The 24,196-nt window shown below is 36.8% G+C and overlaps 1 protein-coding gene across 12 annotated transcripts in view; it reads right to left on the bottom strand.

The window, feature by feature from the left end:
* Window positions 1–782: 782 nt before the first annotated feature.
* Window positions 783–24,196, bottom strand: part of RBM39 (RNA binding motif protein 39) — a 35,854-nt gene continuing 12,440 nt past the window's right edge. For 10 of the 12 annotated variants that reach the window (XM_016187947.2, XM_007522628.2, XM_060189162.1 and 7 more), the window contains 11 exons: window positions 20,600–20,717; window positions 18,158–18,310; window positions 16,702–16,839; window positions 14,880–14,945; window positions 12,581–12,785; window positions 11,407–11,484; window positions 7,278–7,328; window positions 5,044–5,125; window positions 2,811–2,916; window positions 1,853–1,931; window positions 783–1,763 (listed from right to left, as the gene is read on the bottom strand). In XM_016187947.2, the coding sequence (XP_016043433.2) occupies window positions 1,663–1,763; window positions 1,853–1,931; window positions 2,811–2,916; window positions 5,044–5,125; window positions 7,278–7,328; window positions 11,407–11,484; window positions 12,581–12,785; window positions 14,880–14,945; window positions 16,702–16,839; window positions 18,158–18,310; window positions 20,600–20,717 (1,177 nt within the window). In that variant the 3' untranslated portion in view covers window positions 783–1,662. The remainder of the gene's footprint in view (window positions 1,764–1,852; window positions 1,932–2,810; window positions 2,917–5,043; window positions 5,126–7,277; window positions 7,329–11,406; window positions 11,485–12,580; window positions 12,786–14,879; window positions 14,946–16,701; window positions 16,840–18,157; window positions 18,311–20,599; window positions 20,718–24,196) is intronic. The other 2 variants (XM_060189189.1, XM_007522629.2) reach the window with 1 other exon arrangement.

Consider the following 24,196-nt stretch of genomic DNA (forward strand, 5'->3'; position numbering starts at 1 on the left):
AGTCTGTTTCAGCATGGTAAGTCATTTGAGGGTAGGAGTCAACCCTCAAGCAGAGGCCAGGTACAGTGAGTTTAGCAGATATTACTTAGTCCAAGGACCTGAGTTCAAGCTCGATGTCCTCTTAATTTCTCAATCCTAATACACCTAGCAGTGGACTTGTAGTGCCCAGAAATAATGCTGGTGATTGTGGTCCAGGAGGTGGTGTAGTGATAAAAGCTTTGGTCCCAAGCATGAGGTCCCAAGTTCGATCCCCGGCAGCACATGCGCCAGAGTGATGTCTGGTTCTCTCTCTCTCCTCCTCCCTTTCTCATGAATAAATAAAATCTTTAAAAATAATAATAATGCTGGTGGCAAGAAAATAGCATCAATAACTATTTAAAAAATAAATGCTGTGGTCCAGGAGGTGGTATAGTGGATAAAGCATTGGACTCTCAAGCATGAGGTCCTAAGTTCAATTCTTGGCAGCACATGTACCAGAATAATGTCTGGTTCCTTCTCTCTCCTATCTTTCTCATTAATAAATAAATAAATTCTTTAAAAAATAAATAAATAAATAAATAAATAAATAAATGCTAGGGCTGTGCTTGCCAGAAGCACAACTGATTTAAGACATAACTATACACAAGGTTCCAGCTTAGAGCACTAGTTCCCCATCTTCCCCTGCCTCTATAAATTTCTGTACTACTGAATTATATATATATTATGGTGGATTAAAAAGTCAAAAGAAACAGTCTACTTCTAAGTTACTATAACCTAAAACAAATGTTAAAAATGAAGCTCTCTTGTGGCCTTTTAAAGAGAATTTTATTTGAGTGGTTCTTACAAAGATTGTTGCAATATGAAAGTCATTTGTTTGATAGAAATATCAAGCTGTCTTGTCAAACACACTGAAGTAACCCAAAAATATATTTCAGAGCTCACAGAGCTTAAAAAGAGCAAAGATTATATGCAACCAGACAAAACCTATTTCTGCATTTCCTGTTCTTGCTTAGATGGCTTTGCTTACCAGACTGTCGCCAAATATGTTAAGGAAATGCAGGGATCATTTTGTTTGGAATTGTAGACACACCAAAACATATAGTATTTACAAAGAAACTTTTACAGTTACATTAATTGAAAAGATACCATCAAGAAATATAGTTTTGAAATCTCTAGTTCTTGCAAGTTATTCACAATGCAAGATGAGATGTTAATCAAACAGCCCTTTAGCTGTCTTGAACTTCCATACACATTTCCATACAAATGTGCATTCTACAAATTTTATCTCAACCATTAGCCAAATATCAACATTAATGAAATGTAACAGCTCTGTAAAAAGTTAGGCTCCTGGGACATAAAAATATCATTATACCCCTATCTGCCTTTTTACATTAAGCACATTTGATCCCCTAGAGCTATTACTATAGATCCTTAATGTAATTATCTACATGTACATTTAAAAGGCAGACAAGAGAACAGGTTTGTATACAGTGGAATTTGCAAGTTAGGGAGAATGAGCACACTGCATTCCTGTTAACATTTTTATTTTTCAAGGTAACAGGAATTGTAATACAAATGACAGTAGACCCTTGCCTCTTTATTTTTGTCTAAATAAAAGATAACTCAAGATGAATTCTCAAGGAAAAAAAAAGCTATGTACATAAGTGACTATATTATCTTCCTTCATCGTCTACTTGGAACCAGTAGTTGTGTTGCTGTCATAGAATCAGGAAAGAGGTTGTGGTAAGTTGGAAGAGGTACATATGCTGCTGTTATCATTTTACCTGTTGAAAGAAACAAGATAGGTAAGCTCAGAATCTTCAATTACTTTACTCTTAATTATTAACAGATTTAAATAATAAAAATAACTTACCAGCAAACCACCTGCCATGCAATGCATTGACAGCAGCAATGGCCGCAGCAATGGATGGACATTTCACATATACATTGCCCTGAAATATAACAAAAATAAAGGAATCATATATAGTCAACTCATGTACTTTATGTAACTCAATTCTATGTAGCCAAAAATGATTTCACTTGCTAATATTAATAGGCCATTAAAAACCAAAGCAGATCTTTGTGTAAGATTTTTCAATATTATTTCAGAAATTTGCTTCTTATATAACATGCTACTATGGTGATAACAAATTTGTTATCATTTAAAAATATACACCCTTACTACATTTATAAGTACATTCTACTGCTGTACTGCACACAGAGAAAGAGAAAAAAAGGACTCGGGGAGGGAGGGGGCACTGGGCAGTAGCTCAGCAGGTTAAGAGCACCTGGCACGGGAGTCGTGCTGTAGCTCAGCGGGTTAAGCGCAGGTGGCGCAAAGCACAAGGTCGGCATAAGGATCCCGGTTCGAGCCCCCGGCTCCCCACCTGCAGGGGAGTCGCTTCACAGGCGGTGAAGTAGGTCTGCAGGTGTCTATCTTTCTCTGCCCCTCTCTGTCTTCCCCTCTTCTCTCCATTTCTCTCTGTCCTATCTAACAACAACAACATCAATAACAATAATAACTACAACAACAATGAAAAACAACAAACAAAAAAGAAAATAAATAAAATATTTAAAAAACATTAAAAAAAAAAAGAGCACCTGGCAGAAAGGATTCCCTGGTTCCCACCTGCAGAGAGAGCTTTATAAGCAGTGAAGCACGTCTTCAGATTTCTCTCTCCGCACCCCTTTTAAATTGTATGAAGTGGATAGCAGTTTACCACCTCCCAGTACCTAATTTACAGTTAAAGTGAAACCAATGCTAGAAAAGTTTATTAGCATCAAAACTGGTGTTAATAAACCTAGGTAATGTTTTTCCAATGATAAAATACCTGAGCTGAATTTTTGTCAACATAAATGTGAATGACTCCTCCGTGTTTATTACATTCTTCGATCACATCATCTTTAATCTCGGTATCCCATCCAACCTCTTCTTCTCTATAACAAAGAGTGAATTATCTGTTACACAGTACTTAAAACATTATAAAGTTAGACATATATTCCATGTTTTTCCTTAAACTAAACTGATGTACATTTTATTTATTAGGACAGAAATTCGAGGGAAGATAGAGATACAACTGCATCACTGCTGCATACTAGTGTACTGTCTTTCGCTATAGATGGAGCGCAAGAGCGTGAACCTGGGAACATGTGAATGCAGTGTGTGTGTTCAATCAAATGTGCCATTGGTTGGCCCATCCTATGTATTTTGTTCTCATTATTTCCTTTTTGTAAAAAAAATTTATATTTACTTATTTTCCCTTTTTGTCATTATTCTTGTAGTTGTTATCAATGTTGTCCTTGTTGGATAGGACAGAGAGAAATGGAGAGAAGAGGGGAAGACAGAGGGGGACAGAAAGACAGACACTTGCAAACCTGCTTCACCACTTGTGAAGCGACTGCCCTGCAGGTGGGGAGTCGGGGGCTTGAACCGGAATCCTTATGCCGGTCTTTGTGCTTTGCGCCACGTGTGCTTAACCATTGTGTAATTAACCCGCTGAGCTTCCCTTCATTATTTCTTTTTTAATATATATTTTATTTATTTTAATGAGAAAGAGTAGATACAGAAGGAAAGACACCATGAGAGAGGAAGAGACCAGAACACTTCTCAGTTCTGGCTTATGGGTGCTAGGGATTGAACCTGGGACCTCAGAGCCTCTAGCAGAAAGAAGGAAACAAATTCCCCTAAGTTGTGGAAATGGTGGCCTTTATATGGTGTTCCAAATTGAGACAGGAAATTTTTGAGTACATGAAAATTATTAATAGAAAACTTTCAAGTGGAGAGAATAAAAATTTACAACACTGGCTTTGGGACTGGAGTGGATTTATACCCCCGTTGGAATGTAATTTTGTAAATCAATATTGAATCACCAATAAAAGAAAAATTTCAAGTGGGCAGGATTAGTTAACATAATGGATATGCAAAGAGATTGTCTTGCCTGAGGCTCTGAAGGCCAAACTGAATCCCAGGCAAAACTCTTAGAGCTAAAAAGTGCTCAGGGAAGAAAACAAAGAAAAGAAAAGAAAAGAAGAGAAAAGAAAAGAAAATAAAAGAAAAGAAAAGAAAAGAAAAGAAAAACAACTTTGGGGCCAGTTGGTGGCACAACTGTTTGAGTGCACAGTTTACAATGCGCAAATACCCAGGTTCAAGTACTAAGGTCAACACCTTCGGGGGAAAATATTCATAAGTGTTGAAGTAGGACTGCAGGTATCTGTATCTCTGCATCCCCAATCAAATTCTGGATGTCTCTATCCAATAAACAAAAATATATTTATAATAAAATACATTAAAACTTTCAAGCTAAGCTTACCACTTTGTTCTTAACATATAATAATCAAATGGTTTATAAACAGCTTCCAAATAGAACACACCAATTATTTACAGCTTCCAAATGAATTAGATAGTTGACAACATGCAATAATCTAATCACAGGTTGATAGAAGAAAAATTTTTTTAAATATTTTATTTATTTATTCTTGAAGATAGAAGAAGAGAGAGAGAAAGAACCAGACATCACTCTGGTACATGTGCTGCCAGGGATTGAACTCAGGACCTCATGCTTGAGAATCCAATGCTTTATCCACTGTGTCATCTCCCAGACCACAAAAACTTTTTCTGTTACAAGAATACTTGAAGTATAAAACCTACAAGTGAAGATCCACAAAAAAATAATAAAATCACTTATATGTTTTCATCTCAACAATAATCCCCCCTTAAAAGGGTGTTGAGATGTAGGCTCAAACAGTAGCATGGACAAAATATGACACAAAGGGAACTGGGGCAAAAAAAAAAAAAGGAACTACGGAGAGGAGTAAGTACTATCTTCGCTGAGGAGGCATAGCAGATTAAAAAAAAAAAGAGAGAGGAATAAATACTAATACCAACCTTCTATCAAGTAACGTAAATATGCAATTGAAATTTGTACTGAACAACAATCAATTTGGCATATGCAATATTGGAACACAAACATGAATTCTGACATTCATCTAAATGCACACATCTTTCATCCTTTAATTCAACAATAAGATTCATTCTTTTAAACTTGATCACAGTATATTACTTACGTTTGAGGGTTAAACATGTTAGAGAGTTGAAAACATTGTGTTGCAAGTGGTTGAACAGTGGCAGCTGCAGCTAATGCTGAAGCTACAGGGGAAAAAAAAGATAAATTAGTTTCATGGAAAACACATCAGAAAAACCCTGATCATTAAAACCCAAGCCTCACTATATATCAATAATGTGAAAATTAGTCATTTAATCTATCATCAGAAAGTTTTTACGTATTTTTCTCAACTAAAAATGCTACTCATTTATGTAATTGTACCGCCTTTATAGTAGACTACAATTTAAAGCAAAGTAAATAATAGGGCTATATACAGCCAACTGAGTTATATATAAAAGTCACTTGAGTTTTATTTTCAAAACGAAAATAAATTTTATAATTAAAACTCAGTGATTAGAAAATTTATCAAAACAAATATAAACAAAAATACATAGTGTAAAAAAAGATTTTATGGCAAAGCTGACATTTAGACTGAGAGAAAATAAGGAATATTATATACCATACTATATATATATTTTACTACTCATGAAACGTAATGTTTCCTTTAAGACTGTAACATAAATATGCTCTGGTAAAGTGACAACTGAATTAAGAGCATTTGTTTATAATATTCAATAATAAAGGATAGCAAGTCACTAGGATAACTGGCTTGCTTTATCCTGGTCACAACACAGGTTCTAACTGCTCAGCACACAGTGGTGCTGATACCTTTATCTGTCTCTCCAACTTAAAGTCAGTCTGGTACAGTGAAGCCCTAGTGATGACTAAAAACAAACCGTTAACTATCAAAAAACTGTTTCATAACAATATCCAGCAGAAATACTTCAAGCATATACAGGGATTTTTTTTTTCTAAATTTCTGAATAAAAAGCACAGCACTACTCATCTTGGTTTACAGTGGTGCAAAGTATTAAATCTGGGAATTTAGAACTTCAGATATGAATATTTTCTTGAATATAACCATTATAGAATCTTAACCCCCTCCCATGCTTTTCATACTTGGACTTAAAGCATCTTGCAATACATACTCAGTTGTTTTTGTGACAAAACATTACCAGTAGCTGATATAGAACTCACCGTAACCATAACATTTGACAAAATTCATTCCAATATATAACAAACAACAACAACAAAAAAAAAAAAAACAAAGCTAAGGATAAAACATTGTTAGAAATTATAATAGTTATTGATTCTGAGGAAATATCAAAAAATTCAACTGAATAAAATTCAGTACTATGCATAAATACATAGGTTTTAAATGTTTTACTTTTCACTTTCCTTTAATCTCTCAAAAGTATATATTAAAATTAAAGCATTAAAATACGTAACATCAAATTTTACTGGATACAGTAAAAGATGAAGCTGATCATAACACAATAAACACATAAAAGTATACTTGGGAAACAACAGTAGATTACTGGATAACAAAATTGTACGTAATATAGAAAATATTAAAGTGAAAACATTCTCACTGAAGTTGAAGGTACACAATTATTTCATCAAGGGAATAGAAGTTAACAGTAAAGAATAATGCAATCAGTACAGAAGTGTGACTTGAGAGGAAAATTACACGTAATTCTGAACTACGTATAAACGGTAAGCCTGTTCACATGCAATCATGTAACACATGCCCCATAAAAATGTCTACACAAGCACCTTAACAACAATAGTCTACTACTGTCAGATTAATGTAACTGAAAATATCCTGTTTTATAAAATGCAACATCTCTAAATCTTGCATGCAATTTACTGCTAGATAAACACCTCATTTCTTGTAAATAACATTATTTTAAGATCTTTATCTTTGTCAGGTTAATTCTAAGAGATTTGTAGACTAAACATAATATTCCAAATTTTTTGTAAAACTTAGTAAGAATTAGAATATCTGTTAACTAACCCACCATAGCAAATTCTCAATTAGATTATCCGCTTATTTTTAAAACCAGAAGACTGCTCAATTCTGATCCTTATTGGTAAACAGCATTAATTAAATCTGGGACCTCAGATTTTCGGCTTATCTACTGTGCTATATCTCTAGCCAAGATATATACATATATCATATGAATGTACTGATTTTGATAATGCTTTCTTAAATACATATAATTTTACACCTTACTGTATACTATACTACATGTCTTTGTTCAACCTTAGCTTTTGATGCAAACTATTATATACTACTGAGTCTTGCTTATACATTTACATCTGTTACAAAGACAAACACAAAGCTCAACTCACCTTCAGTCTGTTGGGAAAGTCTTGTTTGCAAATCTATAACAAAAGAGAATTCTACAGCTCAGTGCAGGAACAATGAAGAGCCTCAACTAACAGGGTAAATGTCAGGAAAGCATTAATAAAAGAGGACCGTAGTAGCAGGGTTCATCAAAATGAATTCTAATAAAACCTGGCATCCAAACCTCCTTCCCCATTCCTCATTTACAAGGCTTTGGGCCTTTTTTTTTTTTCCTTCATCCTATCATAGAAACTCTTGCCTGCCTCTCTTCCTATTCCTAGCAAATATCCACATTTCAATTACATTCCACTTGACTACTTTCCGTGTGAGAATAATGGGAAATGGGGAAAGGGAAGCACACCGGTAAGAAAATGAATGAAAACCCTGATATTGAGAATTCAATTCCAAGTACTTGGGATAGTCAACTATGCTTTACAAATGAGATGTACTAAGAAAAATCTTTCATTAAACTTTTTATGTAAAATATTTAATACTAAGTTATCACACATTTATAACTTTTAGTAATCAATTAATTAGTAATAAAGGTAGTTGAATAGACGTCATACTATCAACATTAAATGTACTATAAATAATTTTTTTCCAGATTTGACAATTTTTAAAGTTTGTTTTCCCTGTGATTCTCTACAATTGTAATGAGTATAGAGTAGGAAGTAAAAGGACTAGCTATCATTAATGAAGTTCATCAAAAATCAAGCTATATAAACAGAACTGGTACCAAGAATCTGCTGTAACAAACATTACAACACAGGGCATGTTTGATGTCAAAAATCAGATGAGCCTGAATGATGCTCCAGTTGTCTCTTCTGCTCTCTGCCCTCATAATAAAAAATAGTAACAGAATGGAATGTTTTTGCAATATATTTTGTTTTGCAACAGGTCTTATACTGTAATCAATAGAAAGTAGCAAATCATGGAAATTGCATTTTAACTATTATCATTTGAGTCTCTTGCAGAGTATAGAAAATGATCAAAATATGGGCAAAAAATGAGAAGGGAGCTGAAGCCCAAGTTATACTGGGATGTAAGAATACCTGGGTCCTAGGTGCTCAAAATTGACATCTCAGAAAGCTGGAGAAATGTAACTCGTGTTTACTGAAGGAACTTGAAGATTTGACCATAGGAACAATGTCAATAAACTTTAAATTATAACACAATTTGTCTTTTTATTCCTAAAATGGGAGAAAATGTATAGACATCAGAAATCTATGATGCTACAAAGATCCATAAAAAAATTAAATGTATTGTCAGATCATTTGTGATAAATTAACACAGCATGGGTTTTATCAAAGTAAAGATGATATTTGAAAGGTCCTATTAAACCTCCAGTATAATACTTGAAGCCCGTCTTCAAAAATCAGTTACTAAAGACATAAAAGCTAACTCTAACAATTTAGTAATCTATAGTTTTAAGTATAAGAAAAAAAAAAGATCCAGGTACATAAATCAAAAATTGAGTTAGTTTTTAACTAAGTAATTGATGGGAAGTACAGGAAAGCACAAAAGATCTCTCTACAAACCCCAGAATTAGTCTTATCCATGCATTTCCCAGTTTCAAAAGGACTTTTTCCATAAGATAAACGTGGTATGAATGTAACAGTGGTAGACGTTAAAACCAGAGCTTTCATAAGTGCAATAGCATGTCCCAGTGCAAAACCCCACATGCCTAGTAAGTTAGGTCTGAATGAATTCTCTCTTAACCCAAAGGAAAACTTATTATGACCTAGAAATGATGAGTTTCTATATAACTATTACAGAATCAATTATTTTATTTACATATTTTGTATAAAATACTTTAATGCTTAAAAACTCAAACTACAATACTTGAGAAATAGTCATCTAAATTAGGAAATGTATTCATGGCTATGCTATCCCATAAATACACAACACCTTTTCTTTTAATATTGGGACAATAGGGGATGGACAGTGATATACTTGATTGAGTACCAGGGTCAAGCCTCCAATCCCGGCCTGTAAAGGAAAAGCTTTTACAATGAAGAAATGTTACAGGTGTCTGTCTCTCTCTTTTTTAAATATTTATTTATTTATTCCCTTTTGTTGCCCTTAGTTTTATTGTTGTAGTCGTTCGGTAGGACAGAGAGAAATTGAGAGGAGGGTAAGACAGGGTGAGTGTGAAGTGATACCCCACCCCCGCAGATGGGCAGCTGGGGGCTGGAACCCAGATCCTTGCCCATCCTTGAGCTTACATCCACGTGTACTCAACACATTATGCCACTGCCCTACTTCTTCTCTAGCTCTGATCTCATTTCCTATTGATTTTTGTCTCTAGCCAATATATACCATTTTAAAAAGTAGGGATCCTTTGAAAGTAAAGACAGGATTACTGAAGTAACTCTAAAGTCTTTGGTTATTTATTTTTTTTAGAAATTTTTATATTTATTTTCCCTTTTGCTGCCCTTGTTTATTGTAGGTATAATTGTTATTGATGTGTTAGGACAGAAAAATGGAGAGAAAAGGGGAAAACAGAGGACGAAAGAGACACCTGCCGACCTGCTTCACTGCTTGAACCAGGATCCTTACAACAGTCCTTGCACTTTGCCATGTGCTATTAACACGCTACACTACGGCCTGGATCCCAGTTATTTGGTTATTAACCAGCTCACTCTCAATGAAAAAAGACAATCACAGCAGAAATTGCCAATCAAAAAGTATTCAACGTAAATTGAAATCACAAAGCCACAATGTGAATTTATCCAAAAGCCGTACAGCTTAATCCTATACCCTTTCTATAATTTGACAGAATGATTAAAATTTCTGACAAATATAAAAAAAAGACTCCATGCAGAAGATATGCCAGTCCAACAGATTTTCAAATCCGAGGGAGAAGTAGCAGTTTCAACCTTTTGTACTTTCATATGCCACAGAGGAACAATAGTACAGTCTATCCACAATCATACTTAAATGATTCTTTACAGATACTAAAACAAGAAAGTCTGCCAACATTTCTGCCTCCAAAGTCCTACTTTTTAGATGTGGGCCAATATCAAGATGTTATTTTTTTTAAAAAGGCAAAGTTTCACTAACTGACTTATAAATAACTGTAATAAACTATCACATTACTTTTCCCCTTAATTTTTATTGTATACAGTCAGAAGAATTGAGGAATAATGGTAAGACAGAGAAGGAAAGAGACAGACAAACCTGCAGCCCTGCTTCACGACTTGTGAAGCGTTGCTCCTGCAAGTGAAGTCCAGGGCCTTGATCCTGGATCCTTGTGCTTAACCAGGTCCATCGCCACCCGACCCCAATGGCATTCATTTATAGTCCTCTATATAACACTTGTTGTCATTGTTAATATAGGACAGAGAGAAAAGGGAATGAAAGAGAGGGGATAGAAAGATAGATACCCACAGAAAGGCTTCACAGCTTGTGAAAAAACTCTTTAGATGGGGAGCCACGGGCCCCGACCGGGATCCTCACCAAATCCTCACGCTTTGTGCCAAGTGCACTTAACCCACTGTGCTACTGCCGGACTCCTTTTAACTATTTTTTTCAATTTATTTTATTTTTATTTATTTTGCTCCAGGGTTATCACTGGGACTACGAATCCAAAGCTCCTGGAAGCCATCCTTCCCAGTTGGCCCTTGTTATTGCTGTTGGATAGGACAGAGAGAAATTAAGAGGGAAGGGGAAGACAGAGACCACCATAACTAAAACTTTTAACCATGGCTGTTGGTGGGCTGAGTTCCTCCATAAGATAATTGCTATCAGCCAATTTTTTCCCTCTCCTTCAAGGGGACAGAGATAGGAAGACATAAAGGGATACAAGTGCCTCAGACCAATTAAAACTTCTTCAAATATTTTATCTTAGTATTGATTTAGAAAAATATAAGGTAGCTGTAATAATAACCTATTAAATCTTTTAAATAAAGCTCTAGGAGACATCTGAACTCAATCATTACAAAAAAGAATTTCATTAAAAATATAATTTCATAGTATTTCATCTATACATACTATTTCCTCATATCTTAGAGTAAGCTAAAAGTACTTGATGAATTGAATTCTCAGTTAAGTCCTTTCAAATGCAAAAATTTGGTATATTTTCGAATTAGATGAAAAACAATGATTTACAATTAGAAAAGATTCAATTCCTACCTGCCACAGCACCAAAAGCCAAAGAGCCACTCATCTGTAGAGCTTGCTGTGCAGCTGGAGGTATCTGCAAACCTGTACCTGTAAAAGAGCATGTCTTTAAGTTCTTACTATGGTGAAGATCAGAGTGATTCCCAGATCTTTATTACCAATATCATTTCAGTAACAAAACACAATGACATAGTAAGAGCTGTAACTAAAACTTGTATTGAAAACAAAGAGATTCTATGGAAGCAGTACTAAACCATGGAAAATATCAAGTTATTTGGTTGGGTTTTCACTGGGAATTTATAAGACAAACTTATCCAAACAGAAGACAGAAGGATAGATTCACTGAGCCTACCCCAAAGTGGCCTGAATTAAACCTGGATAACAAGCAAGGCACACCAGACAACTTCCATTATATTGAAAGCAGAAAAGTTATACTTTTGGTGTCAATTCTATTAAAACCTCAAGGCAAGAAAATTCTTACTGAGGTCTGTGAGATGACACAGTGCGTAAAGGATTGGACACTCAAAAAGGCAGTTCTCAGTTCAATCCCAGCAGCACATGTACAAAAATTTCTGCTTTTTGTTTTTGGTTTAAATTCTGCCCACTTTTGTTGCCCTTATAATTTTTTTTTACCTCTGTTTCCTCCCCTTTTCATGCCGGTTATTGTTGTTGCATAGGACAGAAATGGAGAGAGGAGGTGAAGACAGAGAGGGGTAGAGAAATGCAGAACTGATTTTACGCTTGTAAAGCAACTCCGCCTGCAGGAATCTAATTCGAACCAGGATCTTCATGCCAATTTTCCTGCTTTTTGCACCATGTGCTTTAGGCCTGCTGATATACCTGCTGACTACGTTACTTCTTAGTCCCCATCTTCCTTTTTTTTTTTTTTTTTTTAACTAGAGCACTAGTCAGCTTTGGTATTGTTGAGGATCGAACCTGGGAGCCTCAGACACAACAGTCTCTCTACCCATATCTTACTTATCAATAAATAAATCTTGGGCAAAGGGTAAATAACACAATGGTCATGCAAACAGACTCTCATACATGAAGCACCACAGCAGCATGTTCAGTGCCCATTAAGCCAGAGCTGACCAGTGCTCTGGTAAAATATAAACGGGAGTAATTTCATATTATTTGTTGATATGGTTACTTTTCTAGTAGTCACATAAAGTTATTAAAAACAAACCTTCTGCAAGTCTTGCCATTAATTGGAGGCGACCAGTTGTTCCCAAATCAATACCAGTCCTTTCCAATTCATCACTATCCAAAAATGAGCTAGCACTGGAAGCATCAGTCCTTTCAGTAACATGACCAACTTTCATTGGCCTTCCTGCAAGCTCAAATCCATTGAGTTGTTCCAAAGCCTTCTTTGCACATTCTGAATCTGAAAACTAAACAATTGAGAATTAAGTAAAAATTCCACTATTAGTTTTGTATGCATGGTAAGAAAATTACTATTAGTATATGTAGGCATGGTAAGAAAATAATAAGTCTAACACGTTCGAGTAATATACAAAATATATTAGTGCCTGTATGACAAATTTACCTTTCATAGTGGCTTTTTCCTCACATTTAATTTTTATTTTGTATGACAGACTGAATGGAGTGGGAAACTTGGAAGAGACACCTATACTAGACCTGTTTCATTGTTTGGGATGACTTCTCTGTAAGGTGTGGACCTCTAGGTTGAACAATTGCCCTTGCAACCTAGTTATGTTAGGTATATAACATATACTTAGAAACGTATATCAGATTTAGCATATTTACTTTAAATATCAACATCACCTATTTTATAAATTTTATAATTTATAATAATTTAGTTGGGAATAATTGGATATTAGCACAGCAGGTTAACCACAGGTGGTGCAAGGAACAGCGAATGCATCACAGTACAAGCCCCTGGCGCCCCACCTGCAGTGGGTCACTTCACAAGTGGTGTGAGAGGAAAGGGGCTCAGTGATGGGACACTTGGTTGAGCAAACATTACAGTGCGCAGTACCCAGGTTTGAGCCAGATCCCCACCTGCAGGTGGAAAGTTTCACGCGTGGTGAAGCAGAGCTGCAGGTTTCTCGCTTTAGCCTCTATTCCCCCCTTCCTTTTAATTTCTGGCTGTATCTATCAAATAAATATAAAAAAAAGTTATAAAAATGAGAGTCCAGTGGTAGTGCAGGGGTTTACATTGCATGTTTCACATGTTTCGCACGTGGCACAAAGCACGACAGGCTCTGGATCCTATTTGAGCCCCTTGCTCCCCACCTGCAAAGAAGTCGATTCACAGGCGGTAAAGCAGGTCTGATCTCCTACTGTATCTTTCAAAAATTCCAAGGACATGCAAAAATTATACAGGTTAAAAAAGGGGGGGGGTCAGGCTCCCCACCTTCAGGGGAGTCGCTTCACAGTTGGTGAAGCAGGTCTGCAGGTGTCTATCTTTCTCTAACCCCGTCTTCACCCTCCTCTCTCCATTTCTGTCCTATCCAACATGAACAACATCAACAATAGCAGTAATAATAAACACAACAAGGCTACAACAAGGGCAACAAAAAGGTGGGGGGGGAATGGCCTCCAAGAGCAGTGGATTCATGGTGCAGGCACTGAGTCAAGCAATAACCCTGGAGTAAAAAAAAAAAAAAAAAAAAAAAGCTGGGTGGTGGTACACCTGATTAATCACCGATGTTAGTGTGCAAGACTCATTGTCAAGTCCCCAGTCCCCACCTGCTGGGGGGAAAGCTATGAAAATGGTAAAGTGTCTCTGTTGCACTCATCCCTCTCCTCTTGAATTCTGGCTATCTCTACCCAATAAAGATAATAATGATAAAACATTTAAAATTATTAATTCTAAAAAATTTAGTTCTGCAGAGTCGGGCGGTAGCGCAGCAGGTTAAGCGCATGTGGTGCAAAGCACAAGTACCAGGGGAATTTTTCAATCATGATGGAAAATCAATCCCCAATCAAGATGGAAAGCACTAGCAGGCACCAATAACAAGACAAAAAATACAAGATACATTGGACATATTCCTTCCCATGTAATATGGAATTCGAGTAATAAAAATAAAAGCAGATCAGAACATAGGGCATAAGGACTTTTATAACAAGATGCAGGTTTGTGCAGTTTCAGGCAAGGCTCAGGTTTCCACCACTGTAATCATCTGTTATTAGTCTCTTAATACTCAATGCATTGGAGGCTGCTGCTGTTTGCAAAAGCAATTGATATATTTTTGATGTTCCCACAGATTCAGAGGGATATAATAGCACTCCCACGTGATTAGGAGCAATGAAAGCAAATGATCTCCCAGGTGAATTATCTATTGAATATATATATATATTTACACAAGATTGAAAAACGAAAAGCTGAAACCATTCCATCAACCCTGATGTCATATGTATGGAAGATAAAGCTTTAACACGTTCACTCAAAATTATTGTACTACAGTAATAAAACCATTTTCTATACTATCACTTGTATATTCTTCATGTTGACTACTTACTGTAATAAAGCCATATCCCTTTGATCGACCTGTTTCACTATCCATCATGAGCTGGATACTTTCAATCTAAAAATGAAAATCACAATTCTCATGTAAGTAAAAAGCAAGATCAAAAGCACTTTGTCATTAAAACATCAATGCAAAATCTCTCCCAAGGAAATAAAATTGATTCCTGAAGCTTGTAAAATACTAAAAATATACAAATATGTTTTGAATTAAGAAGGAAACAAAATAATAAAAACAAACAAATATGATGAATGACATAGTTGGGGGTTGCATTGTTAAATGGGAATCTGGGGAATGTTATGCATGTACAAACTATTGTATTTACTGTTGAATGTAAAACATTAATTCCCCAATAAAGAAATAAATTATTAATAAATAAGTAAACCCTACAGTGGCAGACTTTTAGGAACCTATGCCAGTTCAGTAGCCAGTATGCTTTGGTTTATTTACTGTTTCATACATTTTTGAAACTCTACTACGTAATCAATAAAATATTTAAGAAAACAAAAAGGACTAGTACAAATATACTCTGGCATGAAAGACCTTCAGACCACTTGTGAAATGGTTTTCCTACCCACCAACACCAAGGGGAGCAGCTAGGCACTTGAATCAGGATTAAGTGGGTCTGTAAACATAGCACTATGTGCAACTAACATGGTGACCACCACTCAGGCATCCCCCTTTTTGTTTCTTTGTTCTCTGTGTGTCTTTTTATTAAGATTTTATTTGTTTATTCACCAAAAAGATAAAAAAATGATCCAGCTATGCATGGATTTAACTCATAGCCTCCTGATTGAGATTCCAGTGCTTTTTCCACTATTGTTACCTCCTGGAGCACCACTTGTATTGTTTTTAAAAAAAACATGTTATGACAGAGACAAAGGTAAAGTACATGAAATGCTGTGAACACATTATTCATCAGGCTTCCCCCTTTGCTATATTTCTTTATGGAATAATGGCTTAAGTTTTTTCCAATTCATTAACACAAAAGCATAGTTCTTTCACCACTGGTATGTGCTTATTTCCAGTAAATAAACATCCACATCACATCCCTGATTCTCACTATCAATTGGTTTTCACCTGTAATAAAAAAATAAAAAATAAAAAAAATAAGCAACAGGACCGCCGTAAAGATCCCGGTTAGAGCTCCCGGATCCCCACGTGCATGAGAGTTGATTCACAAGAGAACAGGTGTCATTCTCTCTCTCCATACTCTCAACTTGTCTCCCAATAATAAAATAAAAATATATATAAAAGGAAAACTAGGGAGTAAGGCGATAGTACAGCAGGTTAAGCACACACGGCACAAAGCACAACGACCTGCCTAAGGATCCCAGTTCAAACCCCTGGCTCTCTACCTGCAGGGGAGTCTCTTCAAAATCAGTGAAGCCGGTCTGTATGTGTCTTTCTCTCCCTGTCTTCCCTTCTTTCTCTCCCTGCTCTCTGTAGTAACCAACAACAACAGCTAGGACAACAATAACAACAACAAGGGCAATAAAATGAGAAAAAAAAACTTGAAAAAGTAGATATACAGTCTTACCAACCTGTTATAATTGAATTAAAAGCCATTATTTTTATATTTATTCCCTTTGGTGCCTTGTTTTATTGTTCTAATTATTATTGCCCAACTCCCTAAAAGCCATTAAGGCTAGACAGTTATTTATCTAGTTGAGTACAATTAGTAGAATGTGAAAGTATTCTCACTGAGTCCTGAAGGGTCAAGTTTCATGAGCAGTGTCTGTCTCACTTTTCTGTGAACTTACTTTAAATAACTGGAAACATTAAATAAGAACCCAGTATGGAGAACATGACTTACCCTTCCAAATGGCTCAAAAATCCCACGAAGCATATCCTCTGTTATGTTAAAATGTAAGGAGCCTACATAAAGCCGCATAGGTCCAGCACTGCCCTTTTGTAGATTATTTGCCATTGCTGCAGCTCTATTTTTTTCTGCCTATGTTAAAAAAAAAATGCCATAACCTGTCACTTACCTAATACATTCTTTAATAACAATGTAAAGAAACAGCATTATAATAAAATATGCCAGTACTGGCTGATAAACAATGAATATGGAATGCACATCCATGCTGAGGACTACTTTTTAAATTTTTCTTTATTAACTGTCTTTATTGGATAGACCAGAAATGGATAGGAAAGAGCATGATGGAGAGGAAGAAACAAGACATCTAGAACACTGGATCAGCATTTGCAAAGCTTTCCCCCAGTAGGTGGCAACTGGGCATGTCACAAACATGGATCCTTGTACATGGGAACACATGCATTTAACCAGGTGAGCAACTACATGGTCCCAAAATGTACTTGTCACTATCATATGCACAATTTACTGGGTATCCAAGAGGTGGGTGTGTTATAGCACATGACTAACAGATAAGTGGTAGAGTTCAAATCAGGTTACCCTACAATGTGAACTACCTTGCTTATGGAATCCATTTTTTTTATTTCTTCCTTTTAAAATTTTATTATCTTTATTATCATTGTCATTATTATTATTTTACCAGAGGAGTACTCAGCTCTGGTGTATTATGGCACAGGGGATTGAGCGTAGGACCTTGGGACCTCAGGCATGAGGCTTGTTTGCATAACCATTATGCTATGCACCTCTACCTTTTTACTACTTATTGGATAGATACAACCAGAAATCAAGAAGGGGGAGGGAGGGGATAGAGAGGAAGAGATGCAGAGACACCTGCAACACTGCAGGTGGGAAATGGGTACTCAACCCTGTGTCCTTGCACATTATAACTTGTAGACTCAACCAGATGCATCATCACCCGGCACCATTTTTTTCCTTTTAAATCCAGAAAACTGTTCAACTCTGGCTTCAGGTGCTAATGATGATTGACCTTACTTATTCACTACCCACTCCCATCCTGGTTGACTCAGTGATCAAATAATTAATAATTATTTATTGGATAGAGTTTCACAACGGTTATAATCAAGACCATGTTCTCAAATACGGGTCCTTGAACATGCGTTCAACCAGGTGGCTTCATTACCTCCCAGCCCTTTCATTGACCTAATTAAGAAATTATGAAAGAGTAATTAGAGACCATGTGCGCACTTGGTTAAGCAAACACACATTACAATGTGCAAGCACCCAGATTCAAGCCCCTGGTACCACCCGTAGGGAGAATACTTATAAAGTGTTGAAGCAGGGCTGAAAGTGTCTTTCTCTCTTCTCTCTCTCCTACTCAATTTCTGCAATTAAATTAAAAAATGTTAATAAAAATAAAATATAAAAGAGTAATTACCTGTGATGCCTGTACTATGATTGGCACTCCTAAAACACGTTGTCCAGTTAAACCTATTGCAAGAGGCACTGAACTAACATCAACAAATTCTACATAAGCAATCCCTTTGGAACGTCTTGAATTTCGATCAGAAATCATCCTGACATCTCGGACCTAGATAGAGAAAATATACTTAGTACAAGGTTTGGTTAAAAACCTAATACATTCACATCTATGGACATTTATTCTTTGATAAGGGGGCCCAAAGTATAAAACTGGAGGAGGCTCCATTGAATAAATGGTGCTGGGAAAACTGGGTTGTTAACATGCAGAAGAATGACAGTGAACCACCTTATCTCACGAGACACGAAAATCAACACCAGATCAATTAAGGACATGGAAAACATTGGTGGAACACTTTTCCACCTAAACCTCAAGGGCATCTTTGATAAGCAAACCCAATTGCAAGGAAGACTAAAGCAGAAACAAACCAATGGGACTACATCAAATTGAAAACCTTCTGCACAGCCAAAGAAACTATCACACAAACAAGAAGACCCCTCAGAGAATGGGAGAGCATCTTCACATGCCATACATCAGACAAGAGACTAATCACCAAAATATATATAAAGAGCTCAGCAAACTTAGCACCAAAAAGGCAAATGACCCCATCCAAAAATGGGCAGAGAATATGAATAAGAAATTCACTTCAGGAGATCCAAAAGTCTAAAAACATATGAAAAACTTCTCCAGGTCACTGATTGTCAGAGAAATGCAAATAAAGACAACAATGAGATACCACCTCACCTCTGTGTGAATGGCATACATCAAAAAGGACAGTAGCCAACAAATGCTGGAGAGGCTGTGGGGACAGAAGAACCCTTTTGCACTGCTGGTGGGAATGTAAAATGGTCCAAGCTCTGTGGAGAGCAGTCTGGAGAACTCTCACAAGGCTAGACATGGACCTTCCATATGACCCAGTAATTCTTCTCTTGGGGATGTACCCCAAGGACACCATAACAACCAACCAAAAAGATTTGTATACCTATGTTCATAGCAGCACAGTTCATAATACCTAAAACCTGGAAGCAACCCAGGTGCCCAAAAACAGATGAGTGGCTGAGAAAGCTGTGGTATATATACACAATGGAATACTATGCAGCTATTAAGAACAATGAATCCACCTTCTTTAACCCATCTTGGTCAGAGCCAGAAGGAATTATGTTAAGTGAGCTAAGTCAGAAAGATAAAGTTGAGTATGGGATGATCCCACTATCAACAGAAGTTGAGAAAGAACAGAAAGAGAAACTAAAATTGGATTTGACTAAATCTGGAGTAGGGCACCAAAGTAAAAACCATGTGGTGAGGGGGAAGATGTACATTCGTCTTCCGTGGTGGGAGGTGGGGGGGGGGGGATGGGCCACAGTCTTTTGTTGGTGGGAATGGTGTTTATGTACACTCCTATTACAGTGTAGTCATATACATACATCACTAATTAATGAGAGGGGAGAAATTGATCGTATGTCTCGAAATTTTTAAAACACAGACTGAATCTTTTAAATACATAGGCTGAGCGTGGGGGTATAGCATAATGGTTATGCAAAGAGACTTTCATGGCTGAGGCTCTCAAGACCCAGGTTCAATACCCAACACCGCCATAAGCCAGAGCTGAGCAGTGCTCTGAAAAAAAAAAAAATACATAGGCTGAGTCCTTGATATGCTGATCTCTTAAAAGTCTAGACCAGGTAGAACAGAAGCAACTGGTGACACTGCTATACACAAGATGCTAGGTATTATGCAGCAAACCCTAACAGAGGAATTTTTTTTTAATCTTTATTTGTTGGATAGACAGAAATTAAAGAGGGAAGAGGGTGATAGAAAGGGAGAGAGACAGAGAGACACCTGCAGCATTGTTTCACCACGTGTGAAACTTTCCCCTGCAGGTGAGGACAATGAGCTCAAACCTGGGTCCTTGTGCCAGACCTTCCACCCTCTGCAACCCACAATGACCTTGGGTCCATACTCCCAGAGGGATAGTGGATTCGTAACCCTCTTAACCTAAGGTTTTGTTAATGTCTCCGTTCTTAAATAAATTTTTTAAAAAAATACAATATGAAAAAAAATATTCTTGAAATATATATACATATGTAGTTTAATGACTGACTTGAGTATATAAAGACAAAGAGATAAGAGAGGGAATGAGCAGACAAAGAAGAAATGTACCCACAGAGCAGCTGTAACATTATGAGGCCAACTGTCAGACAGACACAATTTAGAAAGTTTCTTCAGTGGTGTATTGGTGAGATTCAAATCTGGGTCATATGGATGTCAAAACAAGTCAGCCCAATTTTTTAAAAAGTAAATTTAAAAGCCAGCTTGTTTTCTATGTTTTGAGGACTCCATGGTAGTAATTATCAACTCAACACTATTAATTTCTATATGAAGGAAAAATATATTAATTACCTTTCCTACTGTAGAGAAAAACTCCTCCAAATCCCTTGGCCGAATTCTTGCTGCAAGCTGCATGCAAAACACAGTCCTTGCATCTCTCTCTTCAGGAGTCAAATTATCAATTGGTTCCCTAACAAAACAAAACATTATTTATTCAACAATTCATTCTTTATATAATTTCACATTTTGAATAAAATTAAAATGGCTTTAAAATTTTCTTTTGGATTTTTTCCTTTTCCTTTATTTCCTTTTGTTGCCCTTGTTTTATTGGTGTAGTTATTATTAATATTGTTATTATCGTTGGATAGGACAGAGAAATGCAGAAAGGAAGGGAAGATATAGAGAGTGGGAGAGAAGGCAAATACCTGCTGACCTGCTTCACCACTTGTGAAGTGACTCCCCTGCAGGTGGGGAGCCAGGGGCTAAACGGGGATCCTTACGCTGGTCCTTGCACTTATCATCACCTGCACTTAAACCGCTGTGCTATCGCCAGACTCCCGGCTTTAAAATTTGTAAATTTTTATTGGCACTCATATCTTCCTCATAAATAAACAAAATATTTAAAAGAGAGAGGAATGTTGTCTGAGAGGTTGCGTAGTGATGAAGATCTGGACTCTCAAGCATGAGGTCCTGCATTGATCCACAGCAGTATGCGCCCGAGTGATGTCTGGTTCTTTCACCAACTATCTTCCTGATTAAAAAGATTTAAAAATCTTAAAAAGAGAGAGGTAGGGAGTTAGGAGGTAGAGCAGCAGCTTAAGCAAAAGGACTAGCGTAAGAATCTTGGCTCCCCACCTCCGGGGAGTTGTATGACAAGTGAAGTAGGTTTGCAAGTGTCTATCTTTCTCTCCCTCCCCCTTTGTTGTCCCCTCCTCCATTACTCTCTGTCCTATCCAAAGACATCAATAATAACTACAATAATAAAACAAGGGCAACAAAAGGGAATATTAAAAAATCTTTACAAAAAAAAGAATGGGGAGTTGGGTGGTAGCGCATCGGGCTAAGTGCACTTGGCACAAAGCACAAGGACCGGCATCTGGATCCTGGTTCGAGGCCCCGGCTCCCCACCTGCAGGGGGTTCACTTCACAGGCGGTGAATCAGGTCTGCAGGTGTCTTTCTCCCCCCACTCTGTCTTCCTCTCCTCTCTCCATTTCTCTTTGTTCTGTCCAACAACGACTACATCAGTAATAACTAGAGCAATAAAACAAGGGCAACAAAAGGGAATAAATAAATATTAATAAAAAAAATCTTAAAAAAAAAAAAGAATGGGAGAGGGAAAAGATAGACAGAAAAAGACCCATGTAACCCTGTCTCAATGGTCATGGAAGTAACCTCCTTCAATCTGGGGTTCACTGGGGTCTTATATCTGGGTCCTTTCACACTGTAACGTATATACTCAAACAGGTCCACCAACTAGCAAATACACAAGTACTGGGCTATATCTACTTGTCAGTAGCAAATATTTCTTCAGACAATTTGTGATATCAGAACAAAACTATTGTACATTGAGCACCAAATCTTATAAATGGTGTTGTTTGCTTGTTTGTTTTTAAGAGCTCTGTAGGGCAAGGGTAGATAGGATAATGGTTATGCAATGAAACTGTCATGGTGGAGGCTCCTTAAGTCTCCCGCACTGTTCCTCCCAGGCTTATAGTGGTACAATTTTGAACCTGGGACTTTGGAGAATCAGACATGAGGGCCTTTCACATAATCATTAATGTTCAGGCCATCACTCAAAATCATAATTTCTTTAGGATAGTAACAATTGAGAGCAGTGTTTCAGGTATCTGTTTTTCCTCTCTATCACACCTGCTTCCCCCTCTTGATTTCTGGCTGTCTTTATCCAAAAAGTACACTATAAAAATATTAAAAAAAAAAAAAAAAAGGGAATATGTTGTCTGGGAGGTGGAGCAGCCGATAAAGCATTGGACTCTCAAGCATGAGGTCCTGAGTTCAATCCCCGGCACCACATGTACCAGAGTAATATCTGGTTCTTTCTCTCTCATCCTATCTTTCTCATGAATAAATAAATAAAATATTTTTAAAAAGGAATAATAACAAACAAAAGTCAATTCTCATTGTCTACGAAGTGCTGAAGAACCTTGAGTATCAGATTTTTAAAGGATAATAGGTAGATGATTATGTAGTCCTAACTCTCATGCTAGACACTCTTGGGCCCAGTTTCAACCCCCCACAAGCCAGCACTATCAGTGCTGTTAAATTAATACTAAGAACAAATGAATCATGCATACAGTAGGTCCTCAGTTCAATCGCTGACAGTGCTTATATCATTATGGTCAGGTGCTGTTGCATGGTAATAAGTATATTTTATTCTGAAAAAGAAATTTTGGGGTTTCAGTTTCATTTTTATAAATAGCTTTAGATGGGCTGGATGGTAGCACAGTGGGTAAAGCACTTATGCTTCCATGTGCAAGGACCAGTTATGGTTCTGCTCATTTAAAAAGAGAATGCCTCACAAGCAGTGAAGCAGGTCTTTCTCTCCTCCTCTCCATTTCTCTCTGTCCTACTAACAATGATATAATAACAACAAAAAGGAAAAAATAGCCTCCAGGAGCAATGCATTCACAGTAAAGGTACTGAGCCCCAGCGATAACCCTGGAGGAAATAAATAGCTTTGAGGTAAGAGTACACCTTCTACACATTATAGTGCACAAGGCCCCGGGGTTCAAGTCCCAGGTGCCTACCTGCCAAGAAGAAAGCTTCACAAGTGGTGAATCAGGTTACAGGTTTCCTTATTCCTTTCTCCACTCCTTTCTTAATTTCTCTCTAAACAATAATAAATACATAAAATAAAAAGTATAGACTAGCCAGGAAGATGCGCACCTAACACAACTAAGTGCAATTACTGGCAGCCAAGCCCCCATTTTTCTAATTTTTAAAAAATATTTATATATTCCTTTTCGTTGCCCATGTTTTATTTTTATAGTTATTATTGTTGTGTGTTCATAGTTAGTTAGACAACTCCGTTCTTTCTAATTTTTCTTATCTAGGATACAGGTTGGTGAGGTAAAAGACACTTACTTGTACACTTGCTTCACCACTCATGAAGCATTCCTGCTCCAAGTGGGGATGTAGGCTTGAAACCAGTTAAAGGTATTTTTCTTTCCTTAAAGTAAAAACATGGAGGGGTCTGGGAGGTGGCACAGTGGATAAAGCACTGTACTCTAACCATGGGGTCCTGATTTCAGTCCATGGAAGCACATGTACCAGAGTGATGTCTAGTTCTTTTTCTCACTTTGACCCCTTCTGTCTTTCTCATTAATAAAATCTTTAAAAAGAAAAAGGAAAAAAAAAAATTGAAAAAAATTATTGGGCAGGGAGATAGCATAATTGTTATGCAGAGACCCTCATTCCTGGGGCTCCAAAGTCCTAGGTTTTATTTACCCGTATCACCATAAGCCAGAGCTGAGCAATGCTCTGATGTCTATCTCTCTGTCCACCCATCTCTCTTAAAAATAAAAATTATTAACAATAATGGTACCATAAGGAAAAGTTTCATGTCTGGGAGGTTGCACAACAGTGAAAAACAGGTGATGTGCAAGCATTCATTTGTTATCTAGAGTTGCGTATATCTGAGAAATGGCTGT

Source organism: Erinaceus europaeus, chromosome 1 (genome assembly GCF_950295315.1).
Source record: "Erinaceus europaeus chromosome 1, mEriEur2.1, whole genome shotgun sequence".
In the NCBI taxonomy this organism is placed as follows: domain Eukaryota; kingdom Metazoa; phylum Chordata; class Mammalia; order Eulipotyphla; family Erinaceidae; genus Erinaceus; species Erinaceus europaeus.